Source organism: Erinaceus europaeus, chromosome 16 (assembly GCF_950295315.1).
Source record: "Erinaceus europaeus chromosome 16, mEriEur2.1, whole genome shotgun sequence".
Taxonomy (NCBI): Eukaryota; Metazoa; Chordata; class Mammalia; order Eulipotyphla; family Erinaceidae; genus Erinaceus; species Erinaceus europaeus.
Genome location: NC_080177.1, coordinates 25230704 through 25249411, shown reverse-complemented (window position 1 = coordinate 25249411; position 18708 = coordinate 25230704). Strand labels below are relative to the sequence as shown.

The following is an 18708-nucleotide window of genomic DNA, read 5'->3' as shown; positions in this document are numbered from 1 at the left end:
CACCTGTGCAATTCAGCTCGAGTATTCTGGGAACTAGTCTTAGAGATGGATACTTGCACAGAAAGTCTGTCTGGAGCATTTGGGAGATCAGCCCTATGTGGAGAGTTGGAGGCGGAAGTAGACAAAGGACAAAGATGAAGTGTGGTGTAGTCACATTAAAGGCTTAGATGATTCTGTTCCTATAGGAGCTCTAGAATGAACGGTTCTAAATTTAGAAAGGATGCTAGCCTTCATACCTACATTAACCAATTACTCAATCTAGGCACGGGATATGACCTAGTTGAGGTAGCTATTCTCAGTGAGGGAAAGTTCAGAAGACAGACTCTCAGCACCTGAGGAGTATGTGCTTCATTTCTGGAGAGAGATGAAGGATTTGGTTGGTCCAGTATGGTCTCTGCTATGTATATATAAAGTATTTTTTGTTTGGGGGATAATTACTCCAAGTGCAAATATACTCCAATGTAATTTTTTGGGTGGGGGAGATAGCATAATGGTTATTTATGCAAAAAGGCTCTCAGGTCTCAGGTTCAACCCCCCCACCCTACCTACCATAAGCCAGAGATGAGCAGTGTTCTGATTTTGGGAAAAAAGTTTTTTAGATACATATATATATTTATACATACAATATATTTTTGGCTAAACTAATACATTTCACAATAATAAATGTGTATACTGTTATAAAATATTTATTTAAATACTACACATGGGGGGGAGACAGCACAGTGGTTCTACAAAAAAAGATCTTCATGCTTGTGGTTCCAAAGTCCCAGGTTCAAGCCCCCTCACCATTATAAGCCAGAGCTGAGCAGTGCTCTGGTTAAACACACACACACACACACACACACACACACACACACACACACACACACATTAAATATTTCACACATATAAAAAATATAGGTATGCGGGGGCATAAAAAAAGTCTTAACTGTATATAATGAACACAGGAGAGAGGCTGCTGCTGAGAGTGACTGATGGGAGGTTATATTTTAATTTTCAAAAACAGCTTTTTTTTTTATTTGCTTTCAGTTGCTGGGGCATAGTGCTGGCACTAAGTATCCACTGCTCCTGGTAGGCATTTTTTCTTTTCTTTTTTTCAATTTGATAAAACAGAGATAAATTGAGAGAGGAAGGGGAGATAGGGAGAGAGAAAGGTAGACACCTGCATACCTGCCTCACCACTTGTAAAGGTGAGGAGCAGAGGTTCAAACCTGGATTCCTTTGCAGATCCTTTTGCATAGTGCTATGTGTGCTTAACTGGGTGCACCCCCAGCTGTCCCCCGCCCATACTCCCCCCTCCCAAAAAAAAGAATTTTTTTTCCTTCCAGGGTTATCACTGGGCCTGCACTATGAATCCACTGCTCCTAGAGGCCATTTTCCCCATTTTTGTTGTTGGATAGGAGAGAAATGGAGAGAGGAGGGGAAGACAGAAATGGAGAGAGGAGGGGAAGACAGAGAGGGGGCGAGAAAGACACCCACAGACCTGTTTCACCACCTGTAATGCAAACCCCCACCGCCCCCGCAGCTGGGGAGTTGGGGGCTCAAATGGGGATTCTTAAGCCAGTCCTTGTGCTTTGCACTATGTGCACTTAACCTGCTGAGCTACCACCCGGCCCCCGGTGATACCCATTTTAACGCAAGTATTTACTACTACACTCTTGCTGAGAAAGAATTTGCAAGTTGGTACTGGGAGGAGACACAGTGGATACAACAATTAACTCTTGTCAAGCATGGGGGCCTGAGTTTGATTCCTGGTATCCTATGTGCCAGTGATACTCTGGTTTTCTCTCTCCTCCCACTCTGATATTAATGGGTAAATCTTTGAAAAATAATTTTAAAGTTAATTAATTTGTCTTTTTCTGCTCCCCAGCTGTTTTCTCTGTTCAAATCTTCCCTGTCCACAGAAGCAACAGCATAACCTACACATCTTGGGTGAAGTCAAGAAGTGTTTGCCTGGGGCTCAATTGGTGTTGGGTATGAGAATAGATGTTTAGGGGATCAGGTTGGATTGCTAGCAAGTTGGGCACCAGAGCCTGAGTAACGTTAAGATGTACATGTCTTCTTATATTAAGTTGCTATTTTCTTTTTTAAATAAATATTTATTTATTCCCTTTTGTTGCCGTTTTATTGTTGTTGTTGTTATTGATGTCGTTGTTGGACAGGACAGAGAGAAATGGAGAGAGGAAGGGAAGACAGAGGAGGGGAGAGAAAGATATAGACACCTGCAGACCTGCTTCAGTGCTTGTGAAGCAACCCCCCCTGCAGGTGGGGAGCCAATCTGTGCACTTAACCTGCTGTGCCTCCCCTCCCCCCCCATTGGCTTTTAAATGTCAGGGAGTGCTACTGGAAGGCCACTCAGCCTGATACACAGGAGCCACTGAAATCACTGGTCATCAGACTGGAGCCAGGTCCTGTGGGATCTTGCCTATTTGTTAAGGAGTTTGAGAAAAATTCATCAGGTAATAGGAAGACACCATAAGATTTTAAGCGAGAGAGCAACATGACATGATTTTAAGGTCATTTTGGATTATGGAAGTTTATTGACCTGGAAAGAGATACAGTGGATAAAGCCTTGGACTTGAAAGCACGAGGTTACGAGTTTGAAACACCAGCATCACATGTCAGAGCGACACACTGGCTCTCCCTCTCTCCTGACTCACAACTCACAAATAAATAAATCTTAAGAGAAGGAAAAAAAAAAAAAAAAAGGAAGGGAAAGTTCAAGGATGGGTCAGTCAGTGTTATCCTTGTGGAAAAGAGGCTGCTTGTTGTGTTTGAAATCTGTTTGTTTGAATGAGAAATTAAATAAGGCCCTATTTCTGGGGAAATGAGGTATTGCTTCAAGTATTATAAAGCAAACATCCAAAGAACTGGCAAAAACAAAAAAACAAACAAGTAAGCAAATTAAGCTAAGTTTGAGCTCTTATTTTCCCTTAATGACTCTATATACCTCATTTCAAGGATTTACAATTTGGTTCATACTTCAAAGGTAACCAGAGCTTTGAAAATGACAGTTTGTAAAAACTGTTCAGAGGATCATTTTCATCCATCAAACTAGCAAATAACTACAGTGTGGTGCCTATTTGGGTAGTACTGTGGGAAAACAGGCACCATCTTAAACCTACTGGTAGGAGAATTAATGACTTAACCTTTCTGGAAGACAATTTGGCAACACTTGCCAAATAAATGCACATATCCCCTGACCCAGAACACTCTGGCTGAGGTAACTCATTGCATCAGAATCTGCAGTGGTAAAGGATGGCATAACCTAAAATGTTCATTAGTACAAATGGGTTAAGACATTTTGGCGAATAGCCAACATGGAATATGTTAGCCATCACTGCCTGGTAACACATAGAATAGCTCTGGAGCCACACAGCAGAAACTGGTAATACTGGTGGCCTCTACGAAGGGACTGGGCTGAGAGGACAGGGTGAGAGAAACTTTTCACTTACCTTCCAGAACCGATGAATCTCCACCTGTGATCTCTACCCACCACCCCAACTGAAGAAACATAAAGATTCTTGGCAGTAGAGAAGGTGCTAATAGTTTTTTTTTGTTGTTGTTGTTATTTATTTCTTCTTATTTTTTAACACAAAGGATACTTGAGACATATCCTAACCGAAGAGTCACTAATTCAGATGGGAGTCATTTAGAGAAGGTTCAAGAATTGAATGTCATCTGACTTTTCTGTTCAGTTTTTCTTCCCACAGAGAACACAAGGGAGAAATGAAGGTGGGGAGGTAGGGACCAGATGGTGGCACCCTGGGTTAAGCGCACATAGTACTAAACACAAGGATCCCAGTTTGAGCCCCTAGCTCCACACCTGCAAGGGAGGGGGTGTCCCTCTCCTTCTATATCTCCCCTTCTTCTCTTGATTTCTCTCTGTCCTATCCAATAACAACAAAAATGCAAAAAATGGCCTCCAGGAGCAGTGGATTCATAGTACTGGCACCCAGCCCCAATGTTAACACACACAAAAAAAAAAGGTAGGGAGGGAGAGGGAGAGAGAGCAATGACTTAGCAGTGGAGCACAGGATTTGCATGCATGAGGTGAAATGCATGAAACTCAAATTGCAGCCCATCTGTATAAAGCTCTTAGGTCCAGTGCAAAAAATGCCAGGTTCAATCCCTGGCATTGTGTATGCAAGAGGTAAGCAGGGCTCTGGCCAGTCTGTCTTATTAAAAATAAATAAGTAAAAAGAAAGGAAAGGAAGTGAAGGGTAAGAGTGCACAGCTGAAATAGCCATGGAGACAAGAAACTTGTACAATAGACACTTTATTGTGACTTAAAGTAACACTTAACTCTTTGACATGTATGTTTGTTCTCTGCTAGAGACCACAGTGTGATACTCACAGCACTTTAACCTTATCTTAGGTCCATTTAGTCAGCAATTATTTATTTTATAGTTCAGCTAGTTAGAGGGACCAATCAGGAAAATCTAGTTTTAACACCCTCAAATTAATGCCTGCAAGATTTGCAGCCCATCTGTATAAAGTGCTTAGGTCCAGTACAATAAGGGCAGACTCAGACGGGCAAAAAGATGCCATGGAATGTCATTTTCTGGGAGAGGAATACATTGCTCCCTTTTTTTTTTCTTTGACTCAAAGAAAGCCACTTAGCAAATTTCCTCAAAAAAGATTTTAGCGTTTTCTGTTTGAACCCAAACGCAGGAAAGGTTTTCTCCTTCCAACAGGACCGAAACTTTGGATTTGACAGCTGCCCATACTAGTTGTTTGTTTTCATGTTTAAAAACCTGGTCCTGAGGGAAATCCATGAGGTTTCTAAGCACCAGACAGACTGATTTAGCAGCAAATATGAGATGGGTAGGCTGAGCTCTGGCTGGTAGAAGGCCCAAAGCTGTGGTTTTTCTCATTTTTTTTTCCTTGACAAGTCCATGTCACCGAGGATGACAGGACCTTTCCAACTTGTTGTCACATTGTGGGTAGGCAGACAAACCACTGTGTGTGAAAGGAACACTTTGCCTAAGGCTCTACCAACTGGCTGTGCATTTATTCCTTGTTCCCTTTTACTCTGACCGTTGTCTGGAGGCCCCACCCTTGACTTTTTCTGAGAGGACAAAGAAGCATGCTGCTTTCTCAGTCACATTGGGTCTGGATAGACCAAGGAGGAACAGGAGAGAAGAGGAAGTAGTTTCCTAGGCACGTAAAGGGGCATAAACAGGACAACAGTTTAGACAGGCAAGGCAGGGGCTGGGGGGGGGGGGCGCACTGAGTGCATATGCTACCATGCATAAGGACTGGGCTTTATGAGCAACAAAGCAGGGCTGTAGGTATCTCTCAAATACTTGATCTCTTTCTCCTTAACTCCCTTTCAGGCTCAGTTTCTTTCTGTCTTTATCTAATAGAGGAATAAACAAACAAACAACTTAGGCAAAGTCAAACCAATTCAGTCCTTGGGTTCTGGCAGCCATTTATCTTCCCAGATATTAAGTCTCTCACATTCTTTTATTTTGCAATAGGGAAATTTGCAAAAGCCAGCTCTCTGCATATGAGCAAAACCCTGCATTCCTGGTTGGAGAGGTTTGTCTTTCTCTCCCCACTGGATGAACCCTGTGCCTGATGAATCCAATGCCTAGTCCCTCCTGCCCATGTATGTCCTGCCTGTGTATGTGTGTGTGTGTGTGTGTGGGGGGGACTCTAGACCCCACCACCTGCAGATATGCTCAGAGCTTTCAGATGTCAGTACCTGGAGATCCATCTATCCAGACTACTTTCTAAAGACTCCTGGTGACTCTTTGTGCTTATGAGAGAAAACACTTGGAACAGTTTCATTCCATGGGCAGCATCGGCCCCCCAAGCCATCTCTGGCTTTTGGGAAGGGAAGGAAAGGAAAGAAAACAATCCTTTCGGTGCTGTGACTCTCCATAAAACTCTTCTGGTTACAAGGAGCTGGGGGTGGGTTGAGGTGGTGTTTCTCCACATAGAGGGGGTCTGTGTACAAACAGGATTACCCGGGTTAAGAACCAAAACGCAGGGAAAGTTTGCAGACAGTCCAAATCCTAAAGTAAAGTGCCTCTTTTCAGTGGAGGGGAAGTTTCATTTGTTCAGAAATGCTTGGGTGTAAACATGAACACACTCAAGTGTGCACCACACTCACTCACTCAGAGGTAGAAAGAACTGCCCATCTACACACACACACACACACACACACACACACACACACACACACACACACACACACACACTACAAGTTTACAGACACATGGCACTTATGTGAATCTCCTTTCCTTGCCCAAGATGAAAGCATTGCCCTTGCTTCTGCTCCACAGTTCTCAGCCCAGGGTCATTTCTTAGTGCCTGTGCCAGGCTCACCCCGGCTGCGGCTTGTCAGGAGCCACTGGGCACAGATGTCTTGCACTACTGTGTCCCCGCTGCTCTTGGCTGCCTGCTCCACCTGCTGAACAAGAGCCGTGGCCCGTGCAAGCTCTTGCTTCACAGCAATCAGGTAAGCTGAACGCAGTTTGCAACATGTCAGGTAGGCCTGAACCTGGCCGTGGGGCAGAAGAGACAGGGAAAAGGCAACCATTACTGATGAACTGATTAGACTAGATGTCATTCTCAGCTACCATGTTCATTAACTGGTTCCCTCATACTCAACCATGTCAACTCTTAACTATTCTGGACCCTAAGCCAAAGGGTAAGGCATTGCAGATATACTAATCATTTCAAAAGGAAAAGTACTAAGAGGCAGACAGGCAGGTAGGCAGGCTGAGTTTGACCACTACTCATGCCCTCTGAGTTTTCCTCCCAAGCTGGGCTTTCCTTGTGGCTTCACTCTCTCAGTGACAAAGCTTGATCTGCTTGAGTGGGAGGCTCACTGAAAATTTGGAACAGACAGTAGTCAAGGAATTGGGTGTCTGTTCTTGCTATTAGGTTCTCATCCTGATTCTGGAAAAGTAATTTTCCACATGCCAGAATTCCTTTCCAGAGGACTTGAAGATGTTACAAATGATGGAATGTATAAAACATATTCTCCCTAGCCCCTTAACTATAAAAAAAAAAAGCCCTGAAAATGTAGCCAATGAATTAGCCATATGGTCATGGGCAGTGGCTCTGTGGTAAGTGTAAGAAGCTTGTGTCTGACACTGATTTCATGAGCCAGATTTTTCTGCTGCTGGTGGTCAGGGCAGTCTGGTTTAGCTTTCCACACCTTTCCAGGTCCCTTCCTCTGGATGGCAGGTGCACTAAGCCTGTGGTTAGCCACGCAGAACAGCTGGGAATACCTTTGTTCTGGATGGTAAACTTCACCAAGGCAATGTGAATCAAAGGTTCACTCACTGATTCCTCAATAAGCAGGGGAGGTCTATCCTAGACATAAAACCAGAGGTCATCTGTGGAGGTGTCCGTGGGTTCCACAATGGGCTGAGTGGAGTTTTTCTTGTTCTACAGGCACCCTTTTCCCTCCAGGATACAGAGATGTCTGCCTACTCTGAAAATCTCATTCAATCAGTTAGCTGGAAGAGTTGGCTAGGGCTAGGGCTAGTTGCCTAGGGCTCTCTGATGAAGACTTCCAAAGAAAATAGAGATGCAAAAACAAAACAAAATCAAATCAAAACAAAAAAAACAGATGCAAGAGCTCCTTATGACATATTTGTTTTGAAATAAAGAAATGAGAAGGCAGGGGCTCATGTGATCATTGCTCATGTGCCCCCACCCCCAATATTCCCTTCCTTCTCACCCCCTATGTTCCACAGCTCTACTGCTAGAATAATAAGGAAATTGAGTAGGGGAGGTAGCATAATGGTTATGCAAAGAGACTCTCATGTCTGAGGTTCCAAAGCCCCAGGTTCAAACCTCCACACTACCATAAGCCAGAGCTGAACAATGCTCTGCTAAAAATCAATCAATCAATTAAATTAAATTAAAAATAATCTAAATGAAGAATTTGATATAGGCTCTGGAGAACGATGGTGGGAGATGAAGATGAGCAGGGAAGCCAAAGGTGCTGTTGCTGCTCATGACCAGGGTTTGAGACAAGCTGCTCACCTTATTATCATCGTTGTGTATTGCCTGGATTAGACTCTCCAGCTCCTGTGAAGAACAGAAATGCAACAGTCAAGAGAGGGAGAGGCACTGCTAACATGGGAACCAAGGTCCTATCTGACCTCAGTCCAGTCACACTGACCCCAGAACCCTCTTTTTATTTATTTATTTTTAATTTAAGAAAGGATTAATTAACAAAACCATAGGGTAGGAGGGGTACAATTCCACACAATTCCCACCACCCAATTTCCATATCCCACCCCCTCCCCTGATAGCTTTCCCATTCTCTATCCCTCTGGGAGCATGGACCCAGGGTTGTTGAGGGTTGCAGAAGGTAGAAGGTCTGGCTTCTGTAATTGCTTCCTCACTAAACATGGGTGTTGGCAGGTGGATCCATACTCCCAGCCTGTCTCTCTCTTTCAACTTCATTTCTCGGGTGAGACCTTTCCTTTTATAGTACACTCTAATTTCATCTCAGGTAGTTCACTTTCTAACAAAGTCCCATAATCTAGATATACACCAGTTTCTGTGAGAGAGAGCTTATGTGCACACGTATCCATAAACTACTGCAAAATATATACCTGAAAGCAGAAGTACACTAGAGTTTGCAGTGAGTACCTCCCTAACACTTCCTCTCCACTATTCCAAGCTTGGGATCCATGATTGCTCAACAAATTGTTTGGCTTCATATGTTAACTCTCTTTTCAATCACCAGGTTCCAGATGCCACCAGGATGCTGGCCAGGCTTCCCTGGATTGAAGACCCCACCAATGTGTCCTGGAGCTCAGCTTCCCCAGAGACACACCTTACTAGGGAAAGAGAGAAGCAGACTGGGAGTATGGACCGACCAGTCAACGCCCATGTTCAGCGGGGAAGCAATTACAGAAGCTAGACCTTCTACCTTCTGCAACCCACAATGACCCTGGGTCCATGCTCCCAGAGGGCTAGAGAATGGGAAAGCTACCATGGGAGGGGGTGGGTTATGGGGATTGGGTGGTGGGAATTGTGTGGAGTTGTACCCCTCCTACCTTATGTTTTTGTTCATTAATCCTTTCTTAAATAAAAAATAAAAAAAAACAAACAAAGAAGGGCTGATAGGAATGAGTCGGTTACAGGCAGATAAAGGGATCTTGCAGAGGTGCAGGCACATTACGGGGAACAGAAAAGTGAATCGGGCCATTGTGAAGACACTGAAACCTACAAGGAGCTGAGTGGGATGGGAGTGAGCCTACCTGGGGTGGGATTCTCTTGAATGCTTCCAAGCAGTTGAGGAGGATGGTGTCCCCGTCGCTTCTGGCTGCCATGCCTGACTCACTGACGCACTTGAGCAGCTGTCGGATTTCACTGTATTTCCCCCTCTCCACCAACTGCCGGCCAGCCCTGCAGTAGGTTGCAGCAGCATCCAGCTGGAAGTCCTAGAACAGAACACAGGGTGACAGGCTTAGGGTGACTAGGTGCATCAACAGCAGGGATGGGAGACACCTTCTTTTAAAAAAATTTTTTTTAAATATTTATTTATGGGAGTTGGGTGGTAGTGCAGCTGGTTAAGTGCACATGGTACAAAATGCAAGGACCGGCGTAAGGATCCCGGTTGGAGCCACCGGCTCCCCACCTGCAGGGGAGTCGCTTCACAGGCGGTGAAACAGGTCTGCAGGTGTCTGTCGTTCTCTCCCCCTCTGTCTTCCCCTCCTCTCTCCATTTCTCTCTGTTCTATGCAACAACAACGACATCAATAATAACTATAACAATAAAACAACCAGGACAACAAAAGGGAATAAATAAATATAAAAGATTTATTTATTTATTTATTTCCTTTCATTGCCCTGGTTGTTTTATTGTTGTAGTTACTGGTGTCGTTGTTGTTGGATATGACAGAGAGAAATGGAGAGAGGAGGGGAAGACAGAGAGAGGAAAAGAAAGACAGACACCTGCAGACCTGCTTCACTACCTGTGAAGCGACTCCCCCCCTGTAGGAACCGGGATCCTTAAGCCGGTCCTTTCGCTTTGCGCCATGTGTGCTTAACCCACTGCGCTACCACCCAACTCTCGGGAGACACCTTTTAACAATTTCCACTTAGAGAGTCCTGAGCACACTGCTGGGGGGTGTGGCGTGGTATAAAACCCTGCCCGAGAACATACAACCTTGAGAATCAATGTTCCCTCAGTAAAAGTTGGAAAAAAAAAAAAATCCTTAGGGAGACCACAGCACCAAAGCTTCCGTCAGTGAGGTGGGGGCCAGACTCAGACCTGGATTGTGCACATGGCAAAGCAGTGCACTATTCAAGTGGGCTATATTGCTGGCCCCCTCAAGAAAAATTTCAAAAAGGTTGGAAAACCAAAGTCAAGTTTTCACTCACTCTTTTTGGCGTATGCGATTCCTACTGATTGTAGTCACAATAGAAAATGTACATACAAGGGGGCTGGGTGGTGGTGTACTGGGTTAAAAGCGCACATAGTACGAAGCACAAGAACCCACTCGGAGCTCCAGTGGCACAGTTGGTTAGCGAGCGGTACTTACACAAGAACCCACTCAAAGATCCCAGTTTGAACCCCGGCTTCCCACCTGCAGGTTTTTTTTTTTTTTTTTTTTAGGTGTCTATCTCTCTCTTTCCCTCTCTATCTTCCCCTCTACTCCCTATGCTATTTAGAAAAAAAAAATAGAGGGAGTCGGGTGGTGGCGCAGCGGGTTAAGCGCAGGTGGTGCAGCGGGTTAAGCGCAGGTGGTGCAAAGCGCAAGGACCGGTGTAAGGATCCCGGTTTGAGCCCCCGGCTCCCCACCTGCAGGGGAGTCGCTTCACAGGTGGTGAAGCAGGTCTGCAGGTGTCTGTCTTTCTCTCCCCCTCTCTGTCTTCTCCTCCTCTCTCCATTTCTCTCTGTCCTATGCAATAGCAAACGACATCAAGAACAACAATAAAACAAGGGTAACAAAAGGGAATGGATAAATAAATATTTAAAAAAAAAATGGCTTCATTTTTCTCAAAAACAGAAAAAAAAAAAAAAAGAAAAATGGAGCAGTAGTGCAGGCACTGAGCCCCAGCAATAACCCTAGAGGCAAAAACAAATTAACAAAAACCAAAAAAACATACAGTTAACAAATAGACACTATGCAAGTAAAGTTCCTCTTAAGAGCTACACAGATTTTAGAAAGAAACCATAAAATTCATTAATTTTAACACATAAAATGGAACATCTCACTGGATACTTCATCTATTTCTTTTTTACTTTCTAACAGAGCACTACTCAGCTCTAACTTATGGTGATGCGGGGGTGGGGTGGGGGTGGGGATTGAACCTGGGACTTTGAAGCCTCAGGCATGAGAGTCTCTTTGCATAACTATTTTGCTGTCTACCTCCCTCATGTCTGATACTTCATCATTTTTCTGAAAATTTTCTAATTACAATCCTAAGGCTAGCTCATTCTATTAAAAATATTTATGTTATATGAGGAGTGAGAGAAGGGGGGAGGGAAAGAGGGGGGGAGAAAGAGAGAAATATATATATAGAGAGATATCAGAGGGGGGTCGGGTGGTGGTGCACAGGGTTAAGTGCACATGATTATGAAGTGCAAGAACTGGCGCAATGATCCTGGTTCAAGTCCCCGGCTCCCCACCTAAAGGGGTGTCACTTCACAAGCAGTGAAGAAGGTCTACTGGTGTCTATCTCTCTCTTTCCCTATCTTCCCCATTCCTCTCATTCTCTCTGTCCTATTAAATAAAATGGGAACCACGGCCTCCGGAGCAGTAGATTTATAGTGCAGGCCCAAGCGATAACCCGGGACAAAAAAAAAAAAAAAAAGAAAAAAAGAAACATTCTGATCTGCTCTGGCATATAAGTAATGCCAGGGATTGAATCTGGAGCCCAGTGCATGCAAGTCCTGCATGAATTGAATCACACCCACAGCCAGCAATAAGATCAATCTGTTCATTCTCTAACGAGTCATCTTTCTCTTGGGAAATAGTTGTTGGAAGCTAGTATCTGCTGTCTTGGACATTAGGTGCTAGAGTGCCTCAGTGTTTGGAAAAAACAATTTTCTATAAACTAGCTTGGGCCTGGTGTGAGGCAACTGTGCTGCAGGGTTTTAGAGAAGCTGTTCACCTGCCTGTCTCCCAGGGCTGTGTGTGCATTGAAAGCTCGTCTAACCATAAATAGGTGGGAAGAAAGACATTTGCACCATCACTCATTGATCCTTGAGAGTTGATCAGCACATTGAGTTCAGACCCTGCATGTGTAGACAGGGAGGCTGGGTGTAACTGTGTGATGGGTGTGGTCTGATGAGACGCGGTGCTGGTGGTTTCAGTGCCTAGTCCCCAGTCTCTGCTCTAACACTATAGTGAAAGCAGTGTCCTTTCTTCGTCCTTTTCCTCTTTTTCTTGTTCTTCCCCTTCTTCTTCCTCTTCCTCCCCACTTTCTCCTCCTTCTCCCACACCACTCCCTCTCCCCCTCCATCACTGTCTTCTCCTCCTTCCCCAGAGAACTATTCAGTTCTGAGTTATGGTGGTGTGTAGGACTGAACCTGGGACTTCAGACCCTTGGGATGAAAGTCTTTCTGAATAACCAATTGGCTATCTCTGCCCCCTCCATGTTCTCTTGCACAATGATACAACATCTCCTCCTGGAGTCCGCTTCTGAACAGATGAAGATGGACAGGCAGCCCCTCCAATTCTTGGTTCACCTCGCTGCTCCCCTACCTCTGGCCACCTCTTAGAGGACAGCAGATACTCTGCAGGGAAATAGCTGTGGGGAACTGTCTTTGAGCCTGTCTCAAGTATTTAGTAGCTTCTAGTGAACTTGTCATTGTTTATTTGATTTGTTTTGAATTTGACCCAGTTTTTATAAAAGCCACTTTCCTTGGTTTCATTCTTGAAGTTCATATAAATCTGCTTTTCTTGGGATAAAATTTTCTACAGAATAATCTCTCTTGGAACTGTGGTCTAGTGACTGCCCTTAGTACAGCCATACATAATCCAAGTCGTACCTGCAGAACACGGAATGCAATTCCGAAACCATCTTCTACATTTTTGCCTCCTAGCATGACCTGAAAAATAGAGAGAAATAAGCTCAAGGAATCAGTAAATGTTGGAGGAATCCTTCAATCAAGAGCAAGAGCTAGTATTCATGAGATGTTACTTAAAGAGCCTGGCACCAGGGATGTGAGAGTAATCAGGAAGGACCTGAACTTCAATCTTCCATAAGGAGGCTGCTCAAGTAAAAAAACAAAAACAAAAACAAAAAAAACTGCAACACTAACTAGATGACAGTGGTTATGACAAACATCCTGAAACAGCTTAAGTACCTTGCAGGCAACATCCATTTTCATGTGGTTGTTTCCAAACAGGGTCGGCAGAGGCAAGGCTGTGATTTGAGATGTCCCGGCACTTTCACACCGATGTAAGAATCTCGTCACTTCCATCTGCAGCTGAAGTGTGTTCATGTGCCTGTGACAACACGAGACACACAGGCTAGTTTCAGGAAGGGCCTCAGGAGTCATGTGACTAGAACGAGACAACTGAGGGAATCATAATTCAGGAGGTAGTGGAAAATGTAAGAGGAGTAATATACAAGTTACCATGTGCAAGGACCTGGGTTCAAGCTCCTAGTCCCCACGTTTAAGGGGGAACCTTTTTAAATGGTGAAGCAGGGCTGCAGATTTCTCTTTCTCTCTCTGTATCTCTGCTTTCCCTCTCTATTTCTCTCTGTCTCTATCTGATAATCCCCCAACAGACACACACTCTTTAAAAAAAAAAAGAAAAAAGAAGAGTAATGTGGAGGGAAAAGAGATTCAAAATACTCTTTGAGTAGTTATGACAAGATCAAAGTGAGGGCCCTGGAAATAGCTCACTCAGGAGAGTGTGCACCTTTGCATGCATGAAGCCTTGGGTTCAAGTCCCAGAGCAAGAAAGCAACATGGCATCAGGAGAAACTCCATGGAGTGTAGAGTAGTGCAGTGGAGTCTCCTTGTCTCTTCCCTGTATGTATACATATATATGTATTTGAATTAAAAAAAAAAGGCAGGAAGCTGTGAAAATCATGTATTTGCAAGGCCCTGACACTATCAAAGAAACTCAAATAAACAAATAAAATATAAAGAAAAAAAAAAAAGAATGTCTAGTGCCTTAAATAGACTCCCAGTCATTAAGGTAATCCATGAAATTGGATTAAGGCCAGTCCTCGAATCAGTAAACATTTACAGAGCCCTCATGTGCTAGGTACTGTATTGGCTGCTAACAACAAAAACAGAGGCCAAGAGAAACATGAACCCTGTCCTGGAAGAGCTCACAGATAAGAGGAGAAATGAATGATTAACACATCAAAACTGCTACCTATTGGGGGCAAGGCAGACAGTAGATGGTAGTGTGGGGGTTTCCTCTGGATGTTGTGTTCTCAGTAGAAGTGGTGAATGTGAAGGCTGAGAGGTGGGAAGGACTGGGTGTTTCAGAAGCCCTGGGAGGCCTGTGTGACTGACTGCCACTCAGTAAGGAAGAAGAGTGTAGTGTGAGACAGAGGTGCAGGCAGGGCCAGATCTCATGCAGCATCTCTGGATTATGTTAAGGGATCTGGAGTCCACTCTGATTATTACATGGGATTCCAGCCCTCTCTCACCAAGCCTCTCCTCCTCCAAGCTCCTCTGAAGGCTTCCCAGGCTGGTATTGGACACTGTCATTCAGGAATGATCCCTGTTAGACCATTTTAATTCAAAGCTTCAGAGATGGACAAAAGCAACTTCATCATCAAGATACTCACTTCTGGTCTCTCTATCCCACCCTGAGCCCCAAGCTACCTTGACACGTCAGCTGCAGTCATCTTCTTCCGGAAGAAGGTGGCCTTCTTTTTTCTAGCACTGCGGGAGGTTTCTTGGAGGTAGATCTTCAGGTGGTCCTTGGCCTTAAGCAGCCATGAGAGCTTTTCTCCCAGTTCTGTGTATGTTTTTGCCTGGTGACTGAAGAACCGGATACAGGTCATGGCAGCCCGGACTTGGTCCTGAAGAGGAAGAGGAATGTTCAGGTCAAACAGATCAGGAACTTTTTTTTTTTTTTAATATTTATTCATTTTGGAAAGACACAGAAATTGGGAGGGAAGGGGGAGACAAAGGAGACAGAGAGGAGAGAGAGGGAGAGAGAAAGGAAGGAGAGGGAGAGAGAGAGAGAGACCTACAGCACTGTTTCACACTGATTGTGAAGCTTATCCCCTGTAGGTGGGGATTGGGGCTTGAATCCAGGTCTGCACACTGTAATGTGAGCGCTCAAACATGAGTGCCAATGCCTAGCTCCAATCATCATCATCAGGGCTTTACTTCTCTGGGTTGACTTTTTCAGACCAACAGAGGGAGAGAGAAGGAAAAACACTTCAGCAGAAGCTCTTCAGTGCTGTGGGGCCAGACTCAAAACCTGGCTGTGTATACGGCAAAGTAGGAGCACTATCCAGGCAAGCTATCTTTCCACCCTTGAGGGTGGGGTTTTGACAAGTAGGTCCTCTCCCATCACCACCTGCACTGCCACTTTGTACCAGTCACTTCTAGACCCTTCAGACAGATGTGAAGAAATTTGTCCCTCTCCATTTGTGCACCATCTTCCAAAACCTGTTCTTATCACCCCTTCAGGATTCTGCACACATAGCTTGTGGAGATCTTGAAACTATCACATGCTGCTTCTTTTTTTTTTTAACCTTTATCTTTTGTGACTGATTCCTCACAGTATGACATTACTGACAAGATTCCTCTTTGGAATGAAGATGGGAACCCTACTGTCTTTAATGCTGGAGAGCAAAGTAGATTTGTTCTATGGCTGGTCACCTAGGAAGCCAAGGGCTAAATGACAGTCTCTCCCCCTTTATCTTGAGCAGCTTGCTATATGGCAGAGCGTGAGGCACTGAGGTTCCCGTAAGGCCCAGTGGGCTGCTGTTACCTTCATAAACTGCTGTAGCTCATACAGAATGTGGTAGTAGTTCTTCTTCTGGAGATGCTGGCAGGCAGCAATCAAGTACTTTCCCCAGCTCTCCAGGGTTGGGTCAATGGATTCAAGTAAGTTTTCCAAAATGTGCAGCTTCCCGCTTTCATAGCTTGGCTGGAAAATACCTTCAATGAAGACTTCTGGAGGACTCTCCTGAAGCAGGGCAGAGAGATTAGAAATCCTTTTAAAACAAACAACAAAACCCAGTTTTAAAGTTGTATTTCCCCCTTTAAATACCATTCTCACAGATATTCCTTAAGTCCCAAAGTCATCCCAAAGGTTAAAAAAAAACAAAACAAAACAAAACAGGGGAGTCAGGTGGTAGTGCAGCAGGTTAAGCGCAGGTGGCGCAAAGCCCAAGGACCGGAGTAAGGATCCCGGTTCGAGCCACCGGCTCCCCACCTGAAGTGGAGTCACTTCACAAGCGGTGAAGCAGGTCTGCAGGTGTCTGTCTTTCTCTCCCCCTCTCTGTCTTCCCCTCCTCTCTCCATTTCTCTCTGTCCTATCCAATAACGACGACATCAATAACAACAACAACAATAAAACAACAAGGGCAACAAAAGGGAAAATAAACAAAAAACCAGTTGTGTGTCAAAGAAAAAAGGAACAAAAGGTCACAAGCTGCCCAGTGTTGGCTATAGATCATTAAAAGTGCATGTTTTGACTTCTTATCATTTTGCCTTAACAACTAATGTTCAAGCTGACTACCCAAGAGAAGACCCCCAGTGAACCTGCAGACCTGAAAGATGCTACACACAACAGAAATTTGTGGACTCAGCCACTGACATGGACTCAACCACATTGGTTCCATTACTGTAATATATGGTCACCTTTTGTTAATATTTGTTATTATAAAGTTAGCCTTAATATTTGTTATAAAGTGATGCTGTTTGACCTTTCTGAGTCAGGTCACCAGCATCAAATGAAATGCGGGAGTGAAGTAGTAATATATAGACATTAATGGCATCTGCTTGTACCAGGCTCCTTTTAGCCACCCGTAAATCCTAACCCTAACCCCCTCTTCCTCTTGGTATTTGTAAAAGCCCTGGCAGATTTAAAGCCAGCTTCTGGTATTTGTAAAAGCCATGACAGCCTTTGACCTTTTTGACCTCTGCCTATCTCTTAGTCCTTGTATGCATAACTGAATCATTTTTTTGGTCAACTTTTCTTTATCTATAAAAGGGAACTATTACAGCACATAAGGGCATTTGCCAATTCTGGATCTGGTATGCCAGAAATAGAAACTCTGTTTTCCAGTAAAAAAAAGTTCAATGCACACACACGTACATACTCACTCCAGAACACCTCCCTGGCATATCAAAAAATGGGAATAATCTTGAGGTTCTCAAGCTCACAAGTCCCATGCCCAACTCCCTGAGCCACAGCCCCAGTGGCACGTCAGAAGTGTCAAGCCTTGTTCTGGTGCTGTCTGGGGCCCACTCTGAATTTCCTTCCACCTTCAGCGCTCTCCTACTGCCGTGTTGGAAACCTCTGACAACCCCACACACAGCGACAGTTTTAGTCTCATCTTTTTCTGGACAGAAAAACTCAGTGACAGAGTTACCTATACTCACTGCTTATTCCTTTGCCAGTGATCTTTCTTTGGAACCCACCCTTCAGCGTGTGCAACTATAACCCCCATGAAACTGCCTCTCAGACGTCAAACTCACCAATGACCTTTAAATATTTGACTTTAAAAGTTGGTTCTTGGCCCTTATTTAAAAAAAAAAAAATCCTAGGGAGTCAGGCGGTAGCGCAGCGGGTTAAGTGCATGTGGCATAAAGCTCAAGGACCAGCGGAAGGATCCCGGTTTGAGCCCCCGGCTCCCCACCTGCAGGGGAAGTTGCTTCACAGGCGGTGAAGCAGGTCTACAGGTGTCTGTCTTTCTCTTCCCTTCTGTCTTCCCCTCCTCTCTTGACTTCTCTCTGTCCTATCCAACAACAACGACATAAACAACAACAATAACTACAACAACAAAACAACAAGGGTAACAAAAGGGAAAATTAAAAAAAAATCCTATTTATTTTGGAGAGAGATATTGAGAGGGAAGGGGGAGATAGAGATACCTGCAGCTCTGCTCCACTGCTTACAAAGCCTCTCTCCCTGCAGGTGAGGACTGCGGCCTTGAAGCTGGGTCCTTGCACACTCAGATGCACCCTTGGCCCTCATTTTTCACCTCATCTAGCAACAGCTTTTATTACAGCTGATGGCTTCTGTCTCCTTGAAAATTTATCTTTATTTGGCTTCTACTTCTTTGCTGATCCTTCTAATCTCCTCCTGGCTCAGGAAGAACCTATTCTCTTTTCTATCTATACTCACTCTTCTGATGATTTTATAGTCATGTGATTTTAAATACTCTTTGTTGCTTATGCTAAAATCTCAGCTTCCAGTCTTCCTAGACTTCGAAACTATATATCCAGTTGCCTGCATAAAATGTCCTCATGAGTTTCTGGTAAACGTAATATATCTGAACGTGTATTTCTGATCATTTATTCCAAGTCTGCTTTCTAGAACCTTCCCTCCCTAAGAGATGATAGAAGTTTCACATTTCCAGTCATTCAGGTCACAAGTCATAGTCATCTTCTCCTGATTTCCAACATCAAATAAATTCATTAGTGAATTCAAATTAGGTTGGCTTTACCATGAGAAGTCCAAGACCTAAGTCTACTAGGCTGTCTATGTCTACCATGCTATCTACCTGACCCTTCTTACCTTTCCCCAGGTCATTCTCTCTCTCTCTCTCTTTTTTACCAGAA

The 18708-nt window shown here is 44.2% G+C and overlaps 1 protein-coding gene across 2 annotated transcripts in view; it reads right to left on the bottom strand.

Moving 5' to 3' along the window:
• Positions 1-4261: 4261 nt before the first annotated feature.
• Positions 4262-18708, bottom strand: part of ZFYVE26 (zinc finger FYVE-type containing 26) — a 106709-nt gene continuing 92262 nt past the window's right edge. For both annotated transcript variants that reach the window (XM_007525810.3, XM_016189448.2), the window contains exons 36-42: positions 15908-16105; positions 14785-14984; positions 13300-13441; positions 12982-13041; positions 9240-9422; positions 8011-8055; positions 4262-6511 (exon numbers count right to left, since the gene is read on the bottom strand). In XM_007525810.3, the coding sequence (XP_007525872.1) occupies positions 6308-6511; positions 8011-8055; positions 9240-9422; positions 12982-13041; positions 13300-13441; positions 14785-14984; positions 15908-16105 (1032 nt within the window). In that variant the 3' untranslated portion in view covers positions 4262-6307. The remainder of the gene's footprint in view (positions 6512-8010; positions 8056-9239; positions 9423-12981; positions 13042-13299; positions 13442-14784; positions 14985-15907; positions 16106-18708) is intronic.